The following is a 22,161-nucleotide window of genomic DNA, read 5'->3' as shown; positions in this document are numbered from 1 at the left end:
CAGCAGTGTAAATATCACGCAGCGTGTTGACTAAAGGAGGCATACATTCACATTAGTTTCGTTAACGCTACTGCTCCAGAAGAATATATTTAATTCGCTGAAATAATAAAGAATAATATAATAAATAAATAATAAAATACAAGAAATGTGTTGTTTTCATCCAGAGACAGCATGAGCAGGCGGCGTTTAACCGGATGTGACGTCACTTGTCTCCTTCAGTGTTTTTAAAAATCGGCGGTTGGTCTTTGAGCACCTTCTGGTGCAGCGATTTTATAAACAAAGTTTTACAATAAAGTAAAAACACGTAAGTGATCCGATTTTTTCATGTTTAAGACGTTGAAACGTTGAAACAATTTGTTTAACCAGAGTAGAATAACATAATAACCATGCTGTTATATATGATGTGAAAGCTGTTAGCCGAGGTCAGCTAACGTTGACATGTTGCGAGCAGCTAAGCTAGTGGCTAGGCTAATAAAACGGATGCTGCGCTGTTGTACTTTTGTCTTACATGATGTTGTAAAGCTATTTTAATGGTCGACTACTTTTAGGTGCCGCAGTCTTTTCAGAAAAAGTGTTAAAGTAAAATTCACCTTATTCTGAGCTAAGTGGAATCTGTACGGCATTTAAATGTTTAAAGTTTAAAACTGTGTTTACGTGTTTGACTTGAACACTGGAGGCTAGTGTTTGTAATAAGTTAAACAAATCGCCTCATTGTAAAAACTAACTTCTTAAACACAAGTCCAACAGAAAAAGTCAGCTGGCTTTTGATATGGGATTAGTTTCACTTTCTTCTCAGTCAACTATGCATGTCGTTTGTAACCTATTAATAACAACATGGCTCTGTTCACTCTCTTGTTCTAGTGGGATCCTGGTGTTTGTGCTCCTTCTTGCACTGGGATCATGCAGAATCAGCAGTATGCGGAGAAGCAGGGCCTCCTGGGCACACTGTGTCCTGGGCAGAAGAAGCTGGAGGGGAAGACTTTCTACATGGACAATGTGAAGAAACGTGCAACAGCTCTGCTTTTGGAGGCCATATCTCTCCTGGGAGGGGTAAGCTGTGGTGGAGGTGCCTGTGAACCCTGTGCTGTGTTGTTTAGGTTTAAACACAGGAATGATCAGGTTTACAGGCACTGACATTAATAATAATAACTTTATTTATAAAGCACTTTCAGTCAAAGTGATGTACAGGTACTAAAATCAGGATACAATTCAGATAAACCAAAACATTGGGGAAGAGATTCTGCCACCACAACCACGTGGGATAAAGTACTGATGTAAATGCTACGCTTTGCTGTTCTAGTATTGTTAACTGTATCTTACCTACTGTGCTAAATTCATGGAAGAACAGTTGTTTAGTGAAAAATATTACACTGTTAATATTTTACTTTGTGTAGGAGTGAGCTAATGACTGTGCTGCTTTTATAAACTTTATTAAAGAATGTGGTATTTTTACTATTTTTAGCTGCTTTAAATGTGACACATGGCTCACATCATTCCTCTGTCAATAGTTATGAATATAGCAAAATAAATATTTAAAAAAAAAAGATTCAGAGCATGCTCTGTTGAACAAACTGCATCATGGTATCAGCTGCCAACTCTGATCAACTGATCAATCAAAGATGCACAATAAGGATATAAATGGCAAACTTTAACAACAGATCAGCTTTCGTCTTCGTTTCGTTACATTTTGTTCAATGAAGGCTAAAGGCGTGGCGCGTTTCGACTTGTGGCCTCCATCATGGTCATCGAGGGACTGATGTTTCTCAGCAGAAATCAACAAGCAGACGTTTGCTCTCTTTTCTTTGTCTGAAGGGGGTCGAGAGTTTCCTGCACAAGGATGTGAGCTTTGTTGTGACCGGAAGCCAAGAGGGCCTGAGTGAATCAAAGTGTGCTGAATCCAAAGCAGGGGCGAAGGAGACAGGTGATGAAGCTCCATGTCCTATCATGACACGAGAGAGTGTCCTCAGCAATGGCAAGCAGCGACCAAGAACTCCAAGGCCAATGGTACTTAACGTTTGACACGTGTGAGAATACCTTCAAAAGCTAACAAAGATGTTGCACTGAAAGCTTAAAGGGGACTTTTTTTTTTCTTCTTTTTTTTTCCAAACAGTCCTCTGTGCTCTAAATGAAACATCTCTGCTGTGCTTTGGTCCAAATATAACACAAACCAAGCACCAGAGGAGGTTTGTGACCTTGTAGAAACCTGCTCTCTCAGAATGCTCCGTTTTGGTGTGTGTGTCTCTTTAAATGCAATGAGACCCCGCCCCCTGAGTTTTCCTGGTAGACATTAATCCTCTGTAGAGAGAATTAAAAGTGGCGAAACTGTGCAAAAGTTTTACTCTAGGCTGGAGGTGAAGTCCATGGGAGGAGATCTTAGGGGAGGGGATTTTCTTACCAAAATCTAACTTGTGATGTCACAAACTGAGAAAATTTGAAACGGTGCATTTTTCTCTTTGTGGTAAGACTTAAGCAGACCACGAACGAAGAACTGGAGGGATTTACTTTAAAATTTGTGGGTCAATAGACACTCAGGTTACCCTAATAAATGTTCAAAAACACTGTAAAAGTGGATTTTTCATAATGTGTCCCCTTTAATGTTACTGTTTATAGAACCAAGCATGAGATTCTTTTGAGTAAGTATATGTGATCTGTATTGACCCTCCTGCTTTAACGTGTTTTGACATTTAGTAAATGGCGCTGTGTATTTCTCCTCAGGTTTGTGGCAGCCGTGGGAAAGCCCTGCTAGAAAAAGCCATTCGCAACAATGTAGGTCACTCAGTGCAGAAAAAGAGCAGAGCTGTTTGCTTGATTTCAGATTGTGGGCATTGGTTACATACAAGACTGACGTGGTTTATCATCCTGATTCTGATTTGCTGTCATGTAGGAACGACTGAAAGGGAGCAGCGTTTTGGCCAACGCCCGATCGTGGGGAGTGCAGATTTTGTATGTGGATGGTATCCTTTTGAATGACTTCAGTGGAGGAATCTATTGAAAGCATAATAATGGTGTGTGTTGGTTAGTGTAGTGACCCTCCGCTCACAGCAGATGGCACCGTGTGAGTGTTTTGGTTTGCTTCTGTGCTGCTATATTTCCCTGACACAAACGGTTCATCGCTGTAGAAATCACTGAAACATTGCTGTCTTTATCACGCTGTAGTTCACAAAAGTCTCGTTTTGTTCCTCAATGTTGCGTCAGACGTGCTGTCATATTTGAAACAGCTGACCCGAGAGAGCTTCAGTGCGGCACCTAAGAGGCCAGAGGTAAGATGTCTGAACACTTCAGCCAACATGTTCCAATTTTACACCAATAAATATATAAATAAGCTTCAGCAGAAAAAATACAACAAAGTCTCAAATAGTGTTTTTTTTATATGAATAATTCTTGTTCTTTATTACAGAGGACATACACCAAACAAAATGCTCATGTTGTCAAGGGTAAGTTTTTACATGTGAGGTGCTTAATTGTTCAATTTCAAACAAAGCTGTATATTTTATAAGGCTAATTTAACCCATATTCTGTTCCTTTCTTCTTGAATACAGCTGCAGCTCTGAGGTCTCCCTACCTTAAAATTGAAGATACGAGCCGGTGAGTTTCATTCCTTAAACCCACAACTTTCTGTTTGCTGACTGAGGAGGGGGAGGATTATGACCCCCGCCTTTTTTCGCTCCTTTGTCTTATTGGAAACGAGTTGCAAACGCAGCGATGATGTAATCTAACCGCCTTTTAAGTTGGAACTTGTCAGAAAGTATTTGTGTACTTTATGGAGCAGTGTTTGGAGACTTGGGTTGGGCAGCATGCTGCACCTTTTCTCTCCTGGCTCGGATTTTGATCTCTACCAAAGCGTTCTGGTGATATCTTCCAATGTTTCGTTCTGCAGCTTGTCCTTCTAAGCAGTGAAGTTCAAGATCTTTTTTTTGTTTCAAACATCCGCCTTGTACAACTTAAAAAAAAAAAACATGTTAAGAGTGATGATGAATGAATGAAAGCGTTGACCTACAGACTGGACTGCTCGACAGTGAACCTGAAGTCAGTGAAGCTGCATCTTCCAGAGGTTATTCCTTGTGTTTTGTATCCCATATCATCGGGTTTTAATACCTGGCCAGGTTCATGTGGGGTAGTTTTGTCTCATTAAGTACAATGACAGCGATACAACAAAGGACGGCAATGATCCGTCCCCTTGTTTCCGCCCTCTCTACCCCACTGGGTTCTAGATTTGGAGGTTTGCATTTCAGCCCGGATGATTTTCTTAATTGAACCTAGTGAGGGAGTCCCATCGTGTAATGTGTCCCCCCCCCCCCCCCCCCCCCCCCCCAGAGCCTAGACCTCTGGTGGATACAGTTTCTATTCGATGGAGCTTTGTAAGCTCTGCTGCGTCCTCCTGCAGGGGATCTCCGGCTGCAAACAGCTCTTTTCATCCGCCTTCTCATTTCACTTAATTGAAGTGCTCCCGTTGATGCAAAGACCATCACCGTGAGAAACTCGACCCGAGACATCTGAAGCATTTGAATACGGGCCTCGCCGGGGTTCATCTCGGATGTTCAGTGTCGAACGGTTTTTTGCAATACAATGCAAAGTGCTCTTCAATGTATTGAGTTTGATAAGAATAAACTCTGTGATGTTCTATCTACATGTTTGCTTTAATCATGTTTCACTTTATTGTGCATGATATTTAAATGTTCTGTTCATTTAGTTGTTTTTGTGGTCTGCTCATCAAAACAGGAAGTACAGGCCTCTCCACATGCAGTCTATGACCTTCCCCATGCTGTGGTACTCTGGGCGGTTTAGTCCCTTTGAATCTCCTCCTCCTGTCTTTAAAGAGCTGACGGGGCAAGCAGAGAATAAGACAAGGTTTGTTCAACCTCACCGCCTGCCGTCTTCTGAATTCTAACATTGTTTTGCTAATTTGGATTCAAGTTGAAGCGCCCTATTCACTGGTGTAGAAACATCACAGGAACCAAACTGCAGTCAATTCAAAAAGTTAGCTCAATTAAAAAACAAAAAAAAAAAAAATTATTGATGTATGATTTATCAAACTGGGATTTTATTTGTTCGTTAGGGAGAAGAAGAAAGTTGAAAGCTTCATTCAGGACAAATCTCAAACCCCGATCAGCTGCAACCCTTCACCCTGGCGGCCACGGAAAAAAGACCTGTCGTACTGCGAATGCTGTCATCAACCCTTTAATCATCTGGAGGAGGTAGAACTCTCTTACAGTATTCTTAGATCATTGGCTTGCATTAGATTTGATATATATTTAGATGAGTGTGGTCTGACTTGCAGCACCTGCAGTCTGATCAGCACCGTGCCTTCGTGCTGGATCTCTCAAACTACAGCATGGTGGACACACTGGTGGCTGAAATGCTTCCGGGATTCGACCCAAATCCACCTCAACAGTCGGTAGAAACACTGAACCTGTGAGTGAAAGATTTCTCCAAGCGATGTCTAAACGTTTCTGTCTTTTGCTTTTTTTCTCACTGGACCACAGGTTAGTGTTTAAATGCATTTTTGTTTTTTGTTTTTAACTTCATTGCCTGTTATTTTCAGAACACCTACTCCTTCGCCCCTGGAAGATGTTTGTGAGCTGGAGCCTCTGACTGATGTCGAGACGGAGCGAGCTGTTCAAGCCCTGCAGTCATTCGACGCTCACATCTTTATTTCTTCCAACGGCCCTCTTTCATCCGGCCCTGGCAGCCCGTCACCAGGAGCTCAGAGTCCCACCCGAACGTCAGCCACTCCAGCTAACGACATCCAGCTTTACACTGCTTACACAGACAGCAAGCGCCCTCTCAGTCCAGACATGCCTGTGTTGGATATTGAACCGCAAACCAAACACTTATCCCAGCAGCTGCCTGACACTCCTCATCTTTCCCCCTGCTTATCTTCAGACCCTTACTCCCTGCCTCCGGTCCTCAGCCCGCAAATCTCTTATTCCTCCCACATGACTGAGCCTCACAGCCCGTACTCAGAGCCTCCTGTGCTCAGTCCTCAACGGGACGCTGCTAATGAGGCTGTAGAGGGACACGCCGCAGAAAACGGGCCTTTGTGTGTGGCTGGGACATATACAGGTTTAGTAAACGGATCCGATCAAGACGGTGATTTAGGATTCAATGGGATCAGCTGTTCAAACAAAGGTTTGCGAGACGCTGCGTCGTTTTGTCGTCGATCTTGTTCCCTCCCTCGAGAGCCGGCGACGGCTCCAAACCCCAAAAAGCGCTGTAGATCAGCCAGCCCCGAACGCAGCCGGAGCAAAAAGAGGAGGGTTGGAGAACGAGGACAGAGATCTGCAGAAACAGAAAGAGAACATTCGTGGACACTTGAGGACACTTTCTTGTTAGACAAAATCTCCTGTCCCATTTTACAGTCCTCCCCAAACCAAAAGCTCTCATCAACGTGCACTGGTGAAACATCTACTTTAAGACACTCTTTTACAAGCTTTAGCGTTCCTGCTCTACAGAATTTCACTCAGGCATCAAATCAAAGAGACACTTTAGCTCATGGTTGCACTTCTTTTGTCAATCAGCCGTCAAAATCAAAGACTTGTGAACCTCCAGTTCACTTCCCCCACAAGAAATCCCTGTCCAGCCAAGACTCTCAGCGCTCACTGTCCCACTCCACCTCGGTGTGCATCGAGCCCGCCCTCATACCAGACTTTGCCGCACTCTGTCCATCGTCGTCAGACTCGGACTGGGACTGTGAGCTCCTCTCTCGTATCGGACCCAGCTCGGCCGCTCCCGCGTCTCCCGCCGAGCAGACCTGCGAGCTGGACAAGGAGCTCCTCCACCGGCCGTGCACCTGGATGCACGACACGAGCTACGAGTCCCGTCTGCACACTGCCCTACAGCCCACCAGCACAGCCGCCTCGCTGTGTGGGGATGAAATGGACCCTTCTGCGTTTTCTAGGACTGTGGTACAGATTGTTGAGGTTCAGCACTGACACGTTTTTTTTTTTTTTTAAATTTTAAGAACTGGAATTTCAATCTTATGAAAGCCATGAAAAGCATTCGGTGTTGCAAGATTTTAACTTGAGTTTAACAATGAACTCAGAATAACTCCATGAAATGTACACTGAATAAATATTTCAACTTAGTGCGAACTAAAGCTGTTTTTAGAGATGCTGATTTTATCTATATGGTTATATTTCTTAAGAGATGTTACTGAGTGGATGCTGCAACTTCTTACAAATTTAGAGCGAATCCATTATTATTTTTTCCTCTCAACCCTTAATCCTCCATGTGCACAAAACTTAAACATTATACTGCACGTCCCGCTGACTTCAGGCTGTGAGCTGCTACGTCACATGGTGGTATTGAGAATTTAATGAGGCATTTCTAAAGGGGGGGCGTTACTCAATTACTGTAAGTGCTGCGTCTGGATCAGATCCCACTCACCAGCGTTCAGGCGTTAGCGGGGAGAAGGACTCGCACACCATTCGAGACACAACTCTGTGTGATTAATGTCAAATGACTTTTCCTGCCTGTTGAAGGTGGGCCAGAGGACTGTCTGTCAAAGAGAGTGTGTGTGTGTGTGCTGCAGCGACAGGGACGTTTGTTATCTTCACTCACCTGGTTTTCTAGTGCAAGGTCGTTACAACAAAAGCCCTATAGGCTATCCAGGAATCACACCTACTTATCTTACGTTGACGTTTTTAACATTCAGAATGTAACAAGCTGTCAGAAATAACACATGACATTCACGTGTGCAGAACTTTACGACCCTGTACGATGTTTTTAAATAAATTCTTTTAACCATAATCCCTTATTGTTTATGGTTCAGAAAAAAAAGTTGATGCTCAGGCATAAAGTTGTGGCACATTAAATATTATTCTTCCCTTCTTTACTAATAAATGCTGAATCCGCTCCGAGGCTGAAGGAGAGCCAAATAGGTAGTGAATGATGCGGAAGGGCAGCGGAGGGTCGATGTGTCCTGTTTGGCTCGTCAGCGCAGCTTCCAGCTGACGCACACAATATTTGATATCTAATCACCAACCATTGTTGCGTAACCTTTCACTATCCACAGTTGCTTGAATGAAAAGATTGTTTGTTTGGCTCCAATAGAAGCTCGTGGCAAAAGAAGGGAGCATAATCCTGCACTGACTTGCATCTGTACTTTCAGTGGTATCTACAGATTGAGCAATCCACTTGTCATGCAACCCAAAATGTTTGTTTACAATCATTCAGGAACAGTTCTCTATTTCCACAAGGTGTTATATATATATATGACGTCATACAGTAAAATCAGTCGTGTTTTAAATTATGGTATATTGTGGTAAGAGCCGCCCTGTTATACGCCTGGAGACCAAAAAATACAGAAATATTGTAGTAAAAAACCTTGTTGTGAAACTTTGCCAGGAATTCTTTTATTGTGCTACTCAAAACCTATTGGATACAGAACATTTTTTTTATTTGACTCTAGGCTCTGACTGTTTGGGGCCATATTAGCTTTTTCAGGTTCCCCTGCATGCATTCTGTGCTAATTTTTGATTAATATTCATGAAAAACATATTGTATGTGTGCTGCTTATGGGCCTAAGTGTAATGATGGATAACCTTGGAACCCTGGACCTACACCCATCAGAGCTCATCAGTGAAGTGGGTGGGCCCGTCGAGCCCCACGTGCTCCTTGTTTCCAGGTCCTCGGCTCCTCGCGCAGCCTCAATGCCCTGCGCGAGCCTTTGACGATAGACCGATAGAGGAGCGTGTGGTCTCCAGCCACCAACACACATTCACCTATACACCACCATGCCGCTGGAGCCGAGGAGAGCAGCTTCACTGGGGTGTTGTTAGTTTACCTGAGGCGGGGGGGAAAGAGGCGAGAGATGCGGGCGCCGCGTTCAAAGGAACCCCGCTGTTTAGTCTGTCTTCACTGTCAACAACAGTCCAAGCACAGCTTCGCTCCTGCCTCCTCTCAGTTCATCTAACGGCGCTGCACCGAGGACATCACTAGGACTATGTGAGCATCATGCACGCTGTGAGATGCCTGCTGTTCGCTGCAGTGTGTGCACGGTGCTCCGTGACAGGTAGGACGCATATATTTGATCATTTATTCTATTTGAAGGGACAAGTTCTCACTAATTAGGAAAATTGCAATATGCATTTTATTCATTGCTGCTTCCACTTCACCTGCGCTTCTCAACATGCACCGTGTACTGTTGCATTGGTGTCAACAAGCAGTTTAACATCAGCTGTTTAATCCCTGCAAAAAAAAAAAAATGACACCACAGCTTTAATGCGTTTGGAATCAGTCTGCGCCCCTGTCAGGGTAATGACACCCGCTGCTGTTCTCTGCAGGTCTGAGGGAGTGGGGGAGTCTGGTTGAGAGGTTGCCTCTTGCAGAGGAAGTCGTTCAACCCAAACGGCTCCTTCAACAGATCCACTCTGGGGAGGAGCTGCTCCACAGCCGCCTGGACACCCGGGTGAAGAACTACACAGCTGGAGCTCAGGTGGGTTTATCTGCACCAGTAACATGCTTTCTCTTTCATCCATCACATGCAAGACACCTGAACTGAATGCATGTGCACTCTTTTATTGCTCTTTGTTTATATTCACTGTTACACGGCCTTTTTCATTCTGGTCAAATGGACATAGCCTACTCCTTAAATGTCCAAGTGCTAGACCTAATTGTCTGCTATTTGTTTTAATTGTCTTTATTTAGAGTTTGTATTTTCCCCATGCATGTTTTAAGGATCAGGTACATATTGCATTAGTGCAAAGATGCACTGTTTCTTTTTAAATATTTTTCACCATGTAGGAAGATGGGTATGTAGGTAGTTAGATAATTCACAAGTAACAGGATAAATTAAGTAAAATATGATTAAAGAACTAGAGCCTGACAGATTAGTAAACTCTCGGATGGTATTGGCACATCCAGTGACTATGGGCCGATATTAGTGGATTTATTTACCAGTCAAATAGCATTTCGTTTCAGCATCCTTGTATTACACTAGCAGTTCTCGCTTTCACCAGCAGAGTGTGCTATTTGGATTACAACACGCATTATCACTCTCCAGAGTGTTGAGCGGTGACGCATATACAGCTACTTTCCAGCTGAGTGACTGTCTTGTCTATGTTGTATTGTATATTTTATCAACAAGTGTTTAATACCTGCATTTGAAGGATCAACACAACAAATGTGTACATCTAAATCTATGTATTACTACACATCAAACATACATCAGCCAATCTCCCAAACACTGATATCCAAATTGGTCAGGCCCTATAAAGGACCCCTTAAATCCTGCATAGGAGAAATTGCTTAACACTACCTACATAATTTATTTGATAAAATACCCTGGAATACAATGACTTAACTTGCCACAATATACTATGATAGCCTACATAAAATTATATGTATACAATGGAATACAAACATAATGCACAGCTAAATAGAAGTTAAGTTGTGCAAATGCACCATGTGCTGAGTTGTGAGTTTGGCATGAGCTGTTGTATTAGGAGCAGAAGAGGGTGCAGATAAATTGAAACAGAACATATGTATACAAGCCATAGTTCTAACTTTAAAATAACAGTAGGAAATGTTGACATTATGCCACCGATAATAATCATTTCCATCCGTCCATCTGCTCTCTTTGACCTTACTGGCCCTGGTTTGTCCTCTCTTTTGAGGTCACACACACACACACACACACACACACACATGAGAGGCTTCCCTTCGTCCAACTGCCTCCTCCTTTAGAGTCCATTAGATAATATTTCACACCTCCATCTGTCCTCTTGTTACCTGTGCTATGAACACTCTCTGTCAGTCAGTGGGTTGTCTGTCAGTGGATATGACACAGCTCTGACCTTGAGCTCCCCTCTTTGCTCGTGATCTCTCTGTTGCTGTCTGTGGAGAAGTCTGAGTTCTGCTACTGTACAGTAAGTGAATGTACAATCATCAGAAACCTCTCTCCAAAGTGTTTACTAAACATTAAAGAAAAATGAACCAAAAAAAGCAACAATTGTATTTGTGCTAAAGCCCAGTGTTCTCTCTGGATCCAGTAAAAAAACTGCAGTGGTGTCTTGATCTAAAGATGCTACAATCAATTAGTTTACATTTGTATTGGAATAAATGTTTAATCTAATTGAAGGAAGCTCTCTACAGATTCTTCATTTTCACATCAACAATGGAGCATTTTAGTGTCTTTTAGCTGCTTTTTGTTTTGGTTTTATGAAGAACAAATGCAATGTTTTGATAGTCTCTTCCTGTTCTCATTAATGTCATCTTTTTTTTTTTTTTTTTTTAAAGTTTTGTTTTCGGCCTTTTTGCCTTTATTGATAGAGGGAGGACAGTGGATAGAGTCGGAAAGGGGGAGAGAGAGTGGGGAGAGACATGCGGGAAATGGGCCACAGGCCGGACGCGAACCCGGGCCGCCTGCCCGCGCGCGCGGACTGAGCCTCAATACGTGGGGTCGCGCGCACTGCCGCTGCGCCACCGGTGACCCCATTAATGTCATCTTTAAAAGCAAGCTATTTTTTTTATTGAAAATCCTTATATTCGTATTGCCCAGTAGCAGCTATATGATTGTAAAAAAAAAAAAAAAACCCACAACTCTCTTTTTGGGACGTACAGTACAGTGCATCCAGAAAGTATTCACAGCGCTTCACTTTTTCAACATTTTGTTATGTTACAGCCTCATTCCAAAATGCTTTAGATTAATTTTTCCCCCCTCAATATTCTTCATATAATACCCAATAATGACAAAGTGAAATAAAGGTTGTTTGAAATGTTTCCTCCTATATTAAAGATGAAGAACAACATCAACAAAAAAAACATTGAGCAGTGTGAATACTTTCCTGATGCGCTGTATGCAGGAATGGACATTTTGCACCTAGTTTAGTTGACCTTTAAAGTGGTTAAACAAATTCTCCTAATCTTTGATTTTAACACAAACGATAATGCACATAAATGTACACATAAGGTTCTTATGAAAGCTTGGACAGTACTGAATCCAACATCTCACTTGCACTACACCATCAAGGTATCTTTAGAAATATTCTCAAAGCCTCATTATACTGCAGGCTACTTGTAACCTCTGCATGCTTGCTGTCTTATAGTTTGTCCCTAAGGGTGCGGTATAGAAAGCTGTAGTGTATAACATGCTTTGAACTGCACACAAGCTAAACCTGCGCGCAAGAATGTTTGCTTGTGAGATTATCTCGCACCGCTCATTTTTTCTGTTCTACAATGACTAAGACATTTGACCCTACAGACGTCCAGACTCCAGAATATTGTTCGTCGTTCTAAAAGCAGGAAGTTAAGTTTCGAACCGTATTTGGTGTAACATATACGCAGACATTTTATTGGCATTATATTTGATACCATGTTCAGCAGCTCCTGATTGTACGTTCCTCATATGATGCTGAAGACCGGCCCTACTCGGACTGTAAACGTGCAGCTCAGAGCTCTGCTGATGCTGTCTTTCCTCTGCTAATGGGTGAACATTGTGGGCTTTTTATTGTACAGTATATGGACCCAGTGGAGGTCTGGATTGAGACTAAGTGGTTTGCAGAGAGTGCATGCTAATACTAATGAGACCTGCCTGGCCTGCAGCTGGCCAGTAAGTACTGATGGGAGCCGCCACAGAGCGCAGTTCTGTAATAATATAATCTGAATGAGGTTCACCTTGAAACAAGGTTATACAGCGCTGATAAGGCCAAACACCTAATTTATCTAACAAGCCTTAGGGATGGAAGGGGCTGTCTCGGCTTCAGGGAGAGGATACTGAAGGAGGGTGCCCCTTAATTTGTTGCATTTGCCTCTTTCCACACACAGTGTTATATTGTTTCATAATAAACATCAATCACTTCCTGTAATGATATTCTGACATTTTTTCACAACATTTTCAAGACAATATGAAACGTGTTTTAGTGTCTGAACAACACTTCAGCAAAATTATGAATGTGAAATTAAGCTACACATGTTCAAACTTTTATTTTAGCATAATAAAACTGGAAGTAATCATGTTTGTAGATCTACCAGTACATGCAGTGTTTATCATTATACGACATCTGCCAATGTGGATTCAAAGTCAAAATCTTCTAGATTGTATTACAGTGCCCACTGGCTCGTGCTAAATTTTCCGTGATACTGTAGCATTTACACAGAAACGAAGGTCAGGCAGTAGAATATATCTTGCCAAAGTTTGGATGAAAAAGTCTTCAGTTTGCGTTCACACACGCAGCTTACATTTTTTAAGAGTTTGTGCATGTGTGACGACAGCATTTAAATCCGTATCCCAGCATGTAAACCAAATGTAGACGTCTGTCTTTTCTTTTCGCTCTCTGCAGTATATTTGATGCCTTTTTCTCCACACTCTTCCTCTCTTCAGCCCTCTCATCCGGTCCATCTAGCCCAGAGCAGCTTCTTGTTGGAGGCCTTTGGTAAATCCTTCATCCTTGACCTGGAACTTAACCAGTAAGTCTTCCTGCAGAACGTCCACGCATCCTCACCTCGGAGGCACAAGCCGTGTTTAATGTTGTGTTTACAGCAGTTATGCCTGCACGCTCTTACTGCATGTCTTTCCTCCTCCGTCTTGCTCGCCCACCTTCAGCATTGTACAGTATGTCCTATGTATTGGCGTTATACAGACAGTCTGAGGGCTAAACATCCCTTTAAAAGTAAACCTCCCCCTCTGCTTTAATGCGCTGCTTTTATGTAACACCTTTCTTTGACTCTCAGGCACTTCGATTTGAAAGAATCTTCACACATTTTGATTTAACTTTACCCACATTTATGCAAGTCCTCATGTTCGATGCTGATTGACACTCTGTTAAAAAGCGCCCCAGAGTAATGACTCATAATGGCCTCTAATGGCAGCATCATCTTGCCTTTTCAGACAATTGTTAAAGCACTTGAATAGAATCAAAATGAATATTGTGTTCCTCATTTGTTTCTTCCTTCTGTCTGCAGCGACCTCCTGTCTACAGATTATGTGGAGCGTCACTATGATGAGGAAGGGCAGCTATCAATGAATATGGTAAGTGTAATCTATTAAACTCGTTTGTTTATTGAAATGAAACGCTTGTTTAATGTTTTCATTTTCATACTCATGTACATACTTACATATTTAATATGCTGCTGAAATTAGTTAGCTTAACTTGTTAAACACACAAGAAGCTAAAGAAAAAACTACAAGCCAGCTTTTAAAATCTAAAACCAACCCAAAGAGTCACAAATAAACAAGTTGTATCTTAAGTTTCCTGGAACAAAAAACGTTGTTTACGGATGATATATTTGCTTTTCAGATATTGTGCAAAACTATTCCCAAGCTTTAAACACGTGCTCCATTGTGGTAAACAAAATACAGCTAACGTGATCGTTGAGCCTTAGGCGGCAAGAAGGTGGGCTGTGTCACTTAAACAGAGCCAGTTAGCTTTTTGTTTTCCTCAACCTAAATTTTGACAAAAGCTAAGATGAGGAAAAGTTGCCAAAAAAGGTCGAACAGTTCCTTAATACATTTTTTCAGTAAATGTTGGAAACCTAATTTCTATTCAACATGTAAATAGAAATCAATCACTTTGATATAAATGGATTTTGTGCCAATGCTTGCATCAATAGTTTGTGTCCACTGTGAAGAGAACACTCTGGTTTTAATCTTTATACAAAATTCACTGAATCTCTAGAATTGTGGTCATATGTTCATCTAGTTTGTTGCCTCCCTCTGCTGTCCCCTCTCTCTCTCTCTCCATCCCCTTTTGTAATCTCTCTGCCTCTGTTTCTCTGTAAAAGACCACCTGACCAATCAGTAGATGGTTACCATGGGTACCAGCAGTCAGCAGCAGCAGCAGCTTGGGTCTTTTTTGTCATGTTGTGAGGGGAATTCAAATCATGCCCACTTCCTGTACCAACTGAGCCAAGTCTTTCAACCATCCTCTGCCCTGACCTTTGCAACCACATATTAACAATTTACAACATTAGAGGTTCATTGGCACATAGTAAAAAAAGTAATCGTATCTGTTTTTTAAATTATCTTGATCCATATGTATAGGGATACCTCCAACTCCTTTTTGTTTCTTCTGGCTAAAAAGGCTTCACCGGGGCTCTAAATGTCAGCAGTATCACTACTAAAGAAAAAGACAGACAGAGGGTAGACAAAAGCAAACATCAAAGATTTAATGTAACACACCCGGCAAATCATGAATCCAACAAAGCCTTTTTATTTAACATATTAAGGGCTGTATTTAGTTTGGGAAATGATAGTGGAACAGGAAGGGATCCTTATGCCATGCCTGTTTTTTTGTCATGATGTTGGTATGGCAGCAAAAAGAAATTATATTATAAACTAATTTGAATTGTGTTCTGAATCAACGTCATTTTTTCGGTGTACCAGAAGCTCATGAAAGAATCGGAAATGTAGTTTTAATTAAATCAATTGTTGTTTATTGGTTGAGGCAAAGCAGAATATGCCTTATGGTCTTGATGGGAAAACTGCACAATGGTCAACTGAAGGTAAAGAAGGAGAGCATACATTTGTTGATACTAGTGATAACATTGATATAAGGGAAACTGATCCAATATCTTGAATTAGAATCCCATTGTGGAGGTGAATAGTTGTTTAGGTTTGTCTCCGATCTCACACATATATATCATGATAGTAAAACGACATATTATATTTGTATGGCTATTACTATATGTACTAAACGTGTAAATATCTGCACATTTTATGATATGTATGCAAACACCTACTTTCATCTCCAGAACAGTTACACAATATACTGCACAAATGGTTATTATGGACATTTCCTTCTGGCCCCTCCCCCACCTCTATTATCACCATCAGAGTGTATTTCGTATTATTGACATGCCAATAAATTCTTCTTGCATTTGAGTGTTGCTTTTTCCCTTGGTCCCACAGAATCTTTGCAATTAAATGCTGCAGTTGACTTCCTCGTTTCAAAATGATTCTCAGTTTAATGGGACCAAGAGACGAACTGAATAAGAGATGAGGATAGAAGTGACAGGAGCTGATTTACATAGACTTGTTGTTGTCGTCCTTAAAACTTGCTCCTTTGACATGTAAGTGATGGACCACATTTACCACTCGTTATCAGCTTTCAGCATTGCAGATTTAATAGTAGTCTTGATGACATGGCCTTGATCATGAATCAGACACAAGTACATCATAAATAACTTCTAATAAGCCTCTTATTGATTATTCCCTGAATAGTTTCACTGTAAATGTATTCAGCCTATGTTTACAGGCCAGTGTGGCATTTGTTAATAAAAATGCTTCACTTTTTGACCAAAGAAGTTCATCTTGTTCATGTGTTTGTCCCTGCTCATCTCTGACCAACTCTGCTGAGTCAAACTCCAGACAGAAAGTCATCTCTTGGCTTTTCTAATTCAGTTAGAGTTTAGATGTTGTATGACATCACTGTTAATATTTTTCACGCAAGATTTTTTATTTTACTCACTCACATGTCAGGCTAGCCTGCCCCTATCCTCACAGCACCGATTTTTTTTTTAAACTATTAACCCATGATTTATCATACAATGTGGTGTATAGTGAGTGGCAATTATTTGAAGCACATACGTCTTCTCTGAAAAGTGCACTTAGTCTCTCTCTCAGTCCGAGTGTGTCTGCTGTGTCAGGCAATTTGATTTCCTCCATTTAGCCTTGTAATCCTACCTTTAATTTATTTATTATCTTGCCCCTTGACTAAGTGCTGCAGGCTGTCTCACTATTCAGCATGAATGATTCAAGTATGTTTCTTCCTCAACAGATAAACGGACACTAAGTCTAAATATGTTCTACAAAAATACATTGGACATGAATCAAATTTCCACTGGACAAGACTTAGCATTGTGTCTTCAAATTCTTGCCTATGCTGGGGGCAAAGCTTGAGTGACTGTCAGTGTTAATGGGACCACCATTAGTCAAGACTGAAATACCTGTTTCCATGAAATAGTGTGGAGCCAATATTACGTGTTTCCTGCCTTTTAAAGCTCTCTGTTTAAACTGTGACTTTGTGTCCCCTGAGATCTGACCTGACATGTTTGACAAATAGAAGGCCACATTGGATTTTCACCTAGTTACAAAAAAAAAAAAAAGTTATTGATGTTCTGTTTTCTCTCGGAAATGTGTGTGCATGGTGTTAGATGGGAGAATGATGCTAGTTGAGAGAGCAACAAGGCAAGCCATTGGTTTCCCATCAAAATATACACAATAGCCTGTGTTGTTAAGGCATTATTTTAAAAGCCAACTCAAGACCTACCTTTTAGTCTATCTTTTAACTGAATCTCATTTTATCTCAACTAGTTTTATTGAATTTTTAACCTCCAGTGTTTCCTCATTGAAGAAATTAATGATAGTGTCTCCTCAGTCCGTCAGTACCTGTTTTAATCTAGATATTTTACCTTAGTTTTTGAATTGTGGGGTGGAGGGGGGAGTTGTGTTGTTGCTGTTTGGTTTATTTTGATGTAAAGCACTTTTTGATGCATCTTTTTATGAAAAGTGCTATACAAATAAAGTTTGATTGATTTGTTACATTTTGTGTAGAAGAAGTCATATTTCTACGGTGAAGTCATTACGTACAAGTTTGTATAATAGTTGAAAGGTTAGGTTGATAGTTTTGAGTTTCAGGTCAGAGTAAAGGTTGTCCAAGCATAACGAACTGCAACTTCACACTGCCTCTTTTCTTTTTGGTCTATCTACCTTGCCAGACAACAGCAGGCTCAGTTGCCAGACATGACTTATTGGGGTCCATTACAAGCGTCTGAAACTGACCCTCTCTTTCAAACAGACAGACAGACAGACAATAGCCTGTGTTGTTAAGGCATTATTTTAAATACAGACAGACAGACAGACTAACTACATCCTTAGTGCAATTATCTCTGCACTTCACAGTTGTTGTTTCGTATCATGAACTTTAACTTGTATTTTGACACACAGACGTGTTGCTTGAGTGACAGTTTCAAGTCTCCTCTTTAGTTGGAGTAATCTGATCACTGTTGTACAGTGAGAAGCAAAGTGGAAACACGATATTGAAAACATGATCGTCCACATGGGGTCTTTTAGGAGATTATGTATAAACAGGTAAAGCCATCTGTTAAGCTAACACCTTACAGCAGTGCTGATAAACATTAGAAAATGTGAAAAATGTGGTTTTTAATCCACCTTTAAATCTAAAATACTGATTTTACATGTCAAAGTTGGTGGTTTAGCAGGTTTATATTTTTGAATTTGCCAATAAATTAAGCTATGCATTTCTGCGATGGAACCTTGCTAGTAAGGGTTGCTACTAGCAACAGGATGTTTGCCTTAATCCAAGTTCTGTTAGCCAAATATTATGGCCATGACATACAGTGGTCATGGGTATCCAACTGTTTTACTCCATATAGAGCAGCCAGAAGATAAGCAATAATACAGGGTTCACTTCAATGTTGGGTTTTTTTCTTCAACATGTTGCAGTGTGATGAGGAGTAAACTGTCTGACTGTAATCTTTATTTTCTTCTAGGGAGGAGAGCACTGTTACTACCATGGGCGAGTGCGTGGATCACCCGGCTCCTGGGCCGCTCTGTCCACCTGCCTCGGCCTTCAGTGAGTGAGATCCTCCTGAACTCACCTGACACAATCCACACCAAAAAGTTGTTATTTTTGTATGCATGGAATTAGAGTTGGATTTAAAAAGACTTGGCCATTAAAAGTCTTAAATTCAAAAGGGAGGTGAACATTTAAATATGCTGACTCATTTTCTTTCAAGCACAATCTATAAATATTAAGCTAAAGCTTGTAGCGGTTTTGCTTTCATTTATTTCTGAACTTTAGTGAACTTTACTAAGTCAGCTCTGATTAAAATAACCTTAGCTTGTTTAAAATAGTTTATATTTGCTATGCTATGTCTTTTTTTTTTTTTTTAACTCATAAGACCCAACTTGTCCCATTCTGACTTTTAAACTTAGGTTTTTGTGAAGAGTTAAAAAAAAGATGTTTCAATTTGCTACCCCTTTTTTTAAGGCTGTTTCCATTCCCTGTGCTAAGCTAATCCTGCGCTGGTTATATTTTCACCATGGTTATGTAATTTGACTTATTTCCCCCAGTAAAACAAACAATAAAGTATAGATGAAATGATGCAAAACATTAGGTTAAAGTCAGTGTTTGCCAAAAATGTTTAAAAGAAAAGCACCAAATTAAAGGGATTTTATGTGTTTGATAACTATTAGGATTCATCATGCTAATGTCCCTGAGTTAATGGTGTCAATAATTGGCTGTGTTTGTGTGCAAGATCATTAAAAAAAAAATGACATTGAAAAGTTGATTTTCTTAAAACTCCCCTCGCTTCCTTCACATCCTGGCTGCCATTCAATGATCAACATCCAAAATCTTTATGCGGCCTCGGACGTACTCTAACATACTGCTGTGTTTGGTTTTTTTCAGAGGCATGTTTTCTGACGGGAACTTCTCATATGGGATTGAACCTGTTGACAGTGGCAAGGTGAGTTGGGATCAACTAGTCCTTTCAGTAAACACACACATATCCGATTTCTTGGCATCAAACCAAAGCAGCATTAATGTCAAGGGAAAATCAAAGTCACACTAAACTGACACTTGTCCTTTAAAGTCAACAAAGCACAATTTGAATTTTCACAGTGAAGCTGCCTTCAGTCTCACTTTCTCGCTCCGTCTCCATATCACTGCATGACTTACGGTCAGTCCAGACAGTGATACTCTATCTCTATGCTGCTGTATGGAAAGTATCGAGTTGATACACAGCCTATCAGAAGACAGGAGAGAGAGAGTGGGAATATCAAATGATTGACAAATACAAAAAAGGTTAAGAGGCTTTTTAGATTTTTCCAAAATACCTAGATTTGATTTAAGTATATATATAGTGTTAAAAAAAGAGACGTATAACAGTGGCCAAAGGGGATGGGGTGAAAGTGTTTAGACTGGAAGAGGCCGCCTTTTTTTCCATTAAGAGTCACTGTAATGGAAGTGCAGCTCAATTACATAGACTGCAGGCATGGATCAATGGCCTTCCAGCTCGTCTTCAAACTCTCTCTCCCTCCAATCGGCTACACATCTCCGATGGGTCATTTTCATAAAGTATTTATCCCCAGCTCAAGTGTACCACAGTGTCCAGCAGTGTTATTGCCATTATGACAGCCCTGTGATTGTTTAATTATGCATCAGAGCACTTTCCTTCCTGTTGGTCCGTCTCTCACCCTGAGAGGACACGGCAAAGCTTTTTCACACACAGAGAGAGAGAAGCCAGTTACTGGAAAAAAAAACCCAAAAAACTTTACAACTCATTTCAAGCATTGATTGTTTTAAAAGCAAGTTGTTATTTTGTTTGTTGCAATGTCGTCTTTCGAGTAAGGCAGATTTAATGCTAACAAAAAGTAAAAGTTCTGTGCTTTCACATATTGTTGCTTCAATGAAAATTTGGCATGGTAAAAAAAAAAGAGTAGTATTACAACATTTTCCGTCTGGCTGCAGCCCTAACCCGAGAGGGTTTCACTCAACACATTCAGTTGCATCCTCAATAGCACGTTGAAAGCGGAATTTAATGGTCTTTATAATAAAAATGAAAGGAGTTCTGTTAAAATATGGATATTAGTGATACTGTAACTGATTCATTCTTCATTTTTTAATTTTTCCATAAGTATTATAAACTTTTTTTTTTTTAACTTCTAATCCCAGTTTTGATAGAATTTAGGTTTTTTTGATGGGATTTTCTGTCAGCCTTGGTTTTATACTGGGATCTTCTTTTGGCAAAGGAGGGACATTTTATTAAAACTTAACATTGTAATGTCTGGAGTTTTCATTCTTGTTTAAGCAGATGTTTTTAAGGTGGTGTTCAATCTAACACTGGTTTCTATATGGACCCTTAACAGTTATAATAATAATGATAATCAAAATTCAGAAACCGTTTTCTCTATTCTACACTGTAAAGAGATGTGTTCATCTGCATCACAGGAGTAATCATATACAACTAGAAGTGAAAAAATATAGAGTTATTGTGGTGAACTTTATTGCATAAACCGATTCCTTTGTTTCTTCTTTTTGTCTGTCTTTGTTTCATTTGACCTTACAGGAGCACAACCAACACATAATATATCAGATGCCGGACATCGACTTCTTTCCACCTTCTTGTCCAGGTAAGACCTCAGGTTTACAGCGGATTAAACTCCACACAGACACTTCTCATTTTGACTTTCCTCAGTCATTTGTGATGTAATCATCAAGGTTTGATCGGCACAAAATTTCAACCTCTGATCCTCTTTTGCATTTTTAAAACTAAGGCTTAGCAGGCGCAATCTCTTCTGCACAAATTCAGCTTTAATACAAGGTACCGACTTTCTCAAATCTAAAAGTAGTCCGTGTTTTAAGCTTCACCCGTTCAAACTCAGATTTTGTTAAAAGCTGCAGGATACAGGTTGTTCAACCTAAATCCAAATGCTGCTTGCCATTGCTTGTTTGTTAGTCGAAGAAAACAGCTCTGTCCTTGAAGTTTAAAGATCTTCAACAATCCAATGTTCTGTAATGCAAGCCGATTTATTTTTTTTGGCCTGGTTTCCCCAGACAGCAGCTCACAGTCCTCCACATATCCTCCTCACCTTTGCTAAATGTCTCTTTCCATTGCTTCTCTTCTCTGTCCCTAACACTCTTCTACTTGGACTCATCTCCTTCCTCTTCTTCCTGTTACCCAACCCCTGCATCCGGACACTTCCCCCACTCTTCCAGTTATACTCCCCCCCCCCCCCCCCCCCCCCCTCCCACCCAACCACCCACCACCATTTCTCCTCCACTGGCTTTTATATTGATTACTCCTGCAGATCTGTGCGCTAAAAACGTGGTTACATCCATACTTGGTTGATGACTTGACATTTTTCTCTCTTAATCTATGCATTCATTTCCCAGGCTGCTCAATGAACAGAACAGGACATGAGGAGAAGACAAACAGCCAGGTCGAAGGAGAGAGCGAGCTAAAAGACGGAGACGACTGGTCTGAAGAGCAGAAGCCAGTCTTCAAAAAAGGCCTGCGGCGTTCAAAGAGACAAGTCAGTTTTCAGATTAGTCTCTTTCTTTCTGCACGTGGATGGCCTGCCATGAAAACATGGCATGAAGTGATGCACATGAAACCATGAGGGAAATATCAGTGTTGAAATGTGCAAATACCATTAATTTTTTTTACAGAGAAGTCTGTCTAATTACTCCACATTTT

General features: G+C 40.8%; 2 protein-coding genes across 6 annotated transcripts in view; both read left to right on the top strand.

The window, feature by feature from the left end:
• Nucleotides 1–184: 184 nt before the first annotated feature.
• On the top strand, nt 185–7,749 carry dbf4b (DBF4B-CDC7 kinase regulatory subunit). The gene is made up of 12 exons (XM_079372304.1): nt 185–304; nt 862–1,050; nt 1,813–2,004; nt 2,716–2,766; nt 2,885–2,954; nt 3,196–3,260; nt 3,398–3,434; nt 3,540–3,585; nt 4,720–4,848; nt 5,057–5,195; nt 5,279–5,412; nt 5,543–7,749. The coding sequence occupies exons 2-12, from the start codon at nt 901–903 to the stop codon at nt 6,930–6,932; spliced, it is 2,403 nt and encodes an 800-aa protein (XP_079228430.1). The 5' UTR covers nt 185–304; nt 862–900; the 3' UTR covers nt 6,933–7,749.
• Nucleotides 7,750–8,308: 559 nt separating this feature from the next.
• LOC306817556 (disintegrin and metalloproteinase domain-containing protein 11-like) overlaps nt 8,309–22,161 on the top strand; it is a gene marked incomplete at its 3' end in the record, with an annotated part of 31,956 nt that continues 18,103 nt past the window's right edge. For all 5 annotated transcript variants that reach the window (XM_079334537.1, XM_079334534.1, XM_079334533.1 and 2 more), the window contains exons 1-8: nt 8,309–9,013; nt 9,285–9,436; nt 13,322–13,407; nt 13,903–13,969; nt 18,451–18,533; nt 19,371–19,428; nt 21,031–21,094; nt 21,858–21,997. In XM_079334537.1, coding sequence (XP_079190663.1) covers nt 8,956–9,013; nt 9,285–9,436; nt 13,322–13,407; nt 13,903–13,969; nt 18,451–18,533; nt 19,371–19,428; nt 21,031–21,094; nt 21,858–21,997 — 708 coding nt within the window. In that variant the 5' untranslated portion in view covers nt 8,309–8,955. The remainder of the gene's footprint in view (nt 9,014–9,284; nt 9,437–13,321; nt 13,408–13,902; nt 13,970–18,450; nt 18,534–19,370; nt 19,429–21,030; nt 21,095–21,857; nt 21,998–22,161) is intronic.

Source organism: Symphodus melops, assembly GCF_947650265.1.
Source record: "Symphodus melops genome assembly, chromosome: 21".
Classification (NCBI taxonomy): Eukaryota; Metazoa; Chordata; class Actinopteri; order Labriformes; family Labridae; genus Symphodus; species Symphodus melops.
Note: the sequence above shows the minus strand (reverse complement) of the source record. Positions and strands in the feature narration are given on the sequence as shown.

What these genes read in the sequence shown, in the direction of transcription:
- dbf4b (XM_079372304.1), top strand. Translation starts at nt 901, where the DNA reads ATGCAGAATCAGCAGTATGCGGAGAAGCAGGGCCTCCTGGGCACACTG. An exon ending in CCATATCTCTCCTGGGAGGG is followed by an intron (nt 1,051 to 1,812) that starts GTAAGCTGTGGT and finishes CTTTGTCTGAAG; the next exon opens with GGGGTCGAGAGTTTCCTGCA. An exon ending in AAAAAGCCATTCGCAACAAT is followed by an intron (nt 2,767 to 2,884) that starts GTAGGTCACTCA and finishes GCTGTCATGTAG; the next exon opens with GAACGACTGAAAGGGAGCAG.